Raw genomic sequence first — 1,853 nt, 5'->3', positions numbered from 1 at the left:
TAATCAGTGAAATTCTTTTTCTATTATTCTTTCTGTTATTCATTTTATTGAACTTACTATAATCTCTACCCCAGCCAGTGGTCCAACATCGATTTCCAATAGGTAATATGTCAGTGAATTTTGGGATGCATACTGGCAGGCTATACCGATTATGAGGGACTGGTGCTCTTAATTTGAGTAATGCGATATCATGAAGCACTGAAGAATTTTTATACAGATAATGAATTGCCATATTCCTCACGCGGTACATAATTTGACGTGGTTCTTTTTTTTCAATATCGTGAGCTCCAACAATGATAAGTATTTTCTCTACCTCAATTGTTTTCAAGGTGCTGAAATGAACAAACGCTGTGAATAGATGCAAATTGAAATGTAATAAATTTAATAATGGAGATTATAAATTAAATGCGTGAAATTCAACCGTGCCCCTTGATTCTGACATTGAAATTTTGATTTTATTGTGAAAAGTTGGAAAAGAAACAATTTGTAAAATATAAAACGACCTACCTGTGGTCAAAAACACAATGGGCAGCAGTGAGCACTAGCGAGCTTTCGTTTTCAGTATCCAATGATATCAGCGTTCCACCGCATAGATATTCACTGTTCACTCTCTCCGCTGCTACAAGTACTTGCCATGGTACGGAGTTCGGGTTCACTTCCCATCCTCCTACAATTTTTGAACCAGTTGGAAAGTTTTTTATCATTGGTACCACTGGTATTCCACAGTCCAACGTTACTGTTCTTCTCTATAATGTTGAAATTTCCATTTAATAATTATTCTTTTGGTCAACAAGTGAAATTTGTCCTGAAATTATTGTTATGAATGTGCCATGCTTATGAGAAGTAATTATTGTGAGAGTCATGCACATTAGAATTGTTCTTCAAATTAATTACTACTGTACAGCGAAGGGGTTTGTTTTTGACAATGTGAAAAATAAACTTTTGCCACAAAATCTTCAATACGCGTACAGACTTACGTTAGCTTCAATTGTTACATCAAGCAGAAATTTATGTTGATTTTACTGGACGAATTTGAAAATGTTTCCTGTGAATATGAATGTTAATCGAAAAATCATAAAAGTGAAATGATTTCATAAATGCAGTGTTTTTGTTTTAATTTAGAAATTTTTAATTTAATATATACAAATGCAATTTCTTTGTTTATTGCTTAATTTGTAATGAAAATTTTTCTGTTCACGTCATATTCAGACTTACCAAGACTGCGCTAAAAAGCAGTAAAAGAAGTAAAATGAAACAGCTACCACAGATTGACATTTAAAATTTTGAATGGATTGAATGAAGAAAATCCAAATTAAAATAATTTAATTTAATTTAAGTATAAGCAACGTTCTTGGTAGTGGACCTCAAATATTTAGTTAACGCATTTTGAGTAAATGGTAGAAAAGATTCACCTAACTGCCACAAAAGACAAATATTTAAAAGTACCATTTAGCTTGTTGCATGTGCAGTAGAGATTTTATTTAAAAAGCACTATAAAATTCGATATGACATTTGGAAGAAAAATTGCAGTTTGAAAAAGTTATTTAAAAAAAAGAATTTTAATTTCAAATAAAACAGAACATTAATCATTTTAAATATTTATAGAATGGAGCTAGCATTTGCGCAGTTGTACTTGAATAAACATGAAATTCAAGAAATGAGTGAAAGTTACAGAATGATGAACTGAAAAGTTCACTGTTGCATTAATTTTGTTCATCCGCACCCTTGAATGCAAATTCAGTTCAGTGAACAATCTATTCAAATATTATTGCAGCAAATAAGAAATGAACATTTATAAGTTGAACAAAGCAATTATTGATAAAATGAACACTACGAAACGAGTAACAGATAAA

At 31.1% G+C, this 1,853-nt stretch overlaps 1 protein-coding gene across 1 annotated transcript; it reads left to right on the top strand.

Annotated features, from left to right (window-relative positions):
* Positions 1-468: 468 nt before the first annotated feature.
* Positions 469-1,380, top strand: Tsp_10970b (conserved hypothetical protein; the record flags this gene model as incomplete). Its single annotated transcript, XM_003380945.1, has 2 exons — positions 469-692; positions 1,338-1,380. Coding segments are annotated over 2 exons (267 nt in total), but the record flags the coding sequence as incomplete, so codon positions are not given.
* Between the last annotated feature and the right edge of the window lie 473 nt (positions 1,381-1,853).

The sequence above is a fragment of the Trichinella spiralis genome (assembly GCF_000181795.1).
Source record: "Trichinella spiralis strain ISS 195 chromosome Unknown Scfld2, whole genome shotgun sequence".
Taxonomy (NCBI): domain Eukaryota; kingdom Metazoa; phylum Nematoda; class Enoplea; order Trichinellida; family Trichinellidae; genus Trichinella; species Trichinella spiralis.
This window is presented reverse-complemented; position numbering and strand designations above follow the sequence as displayed.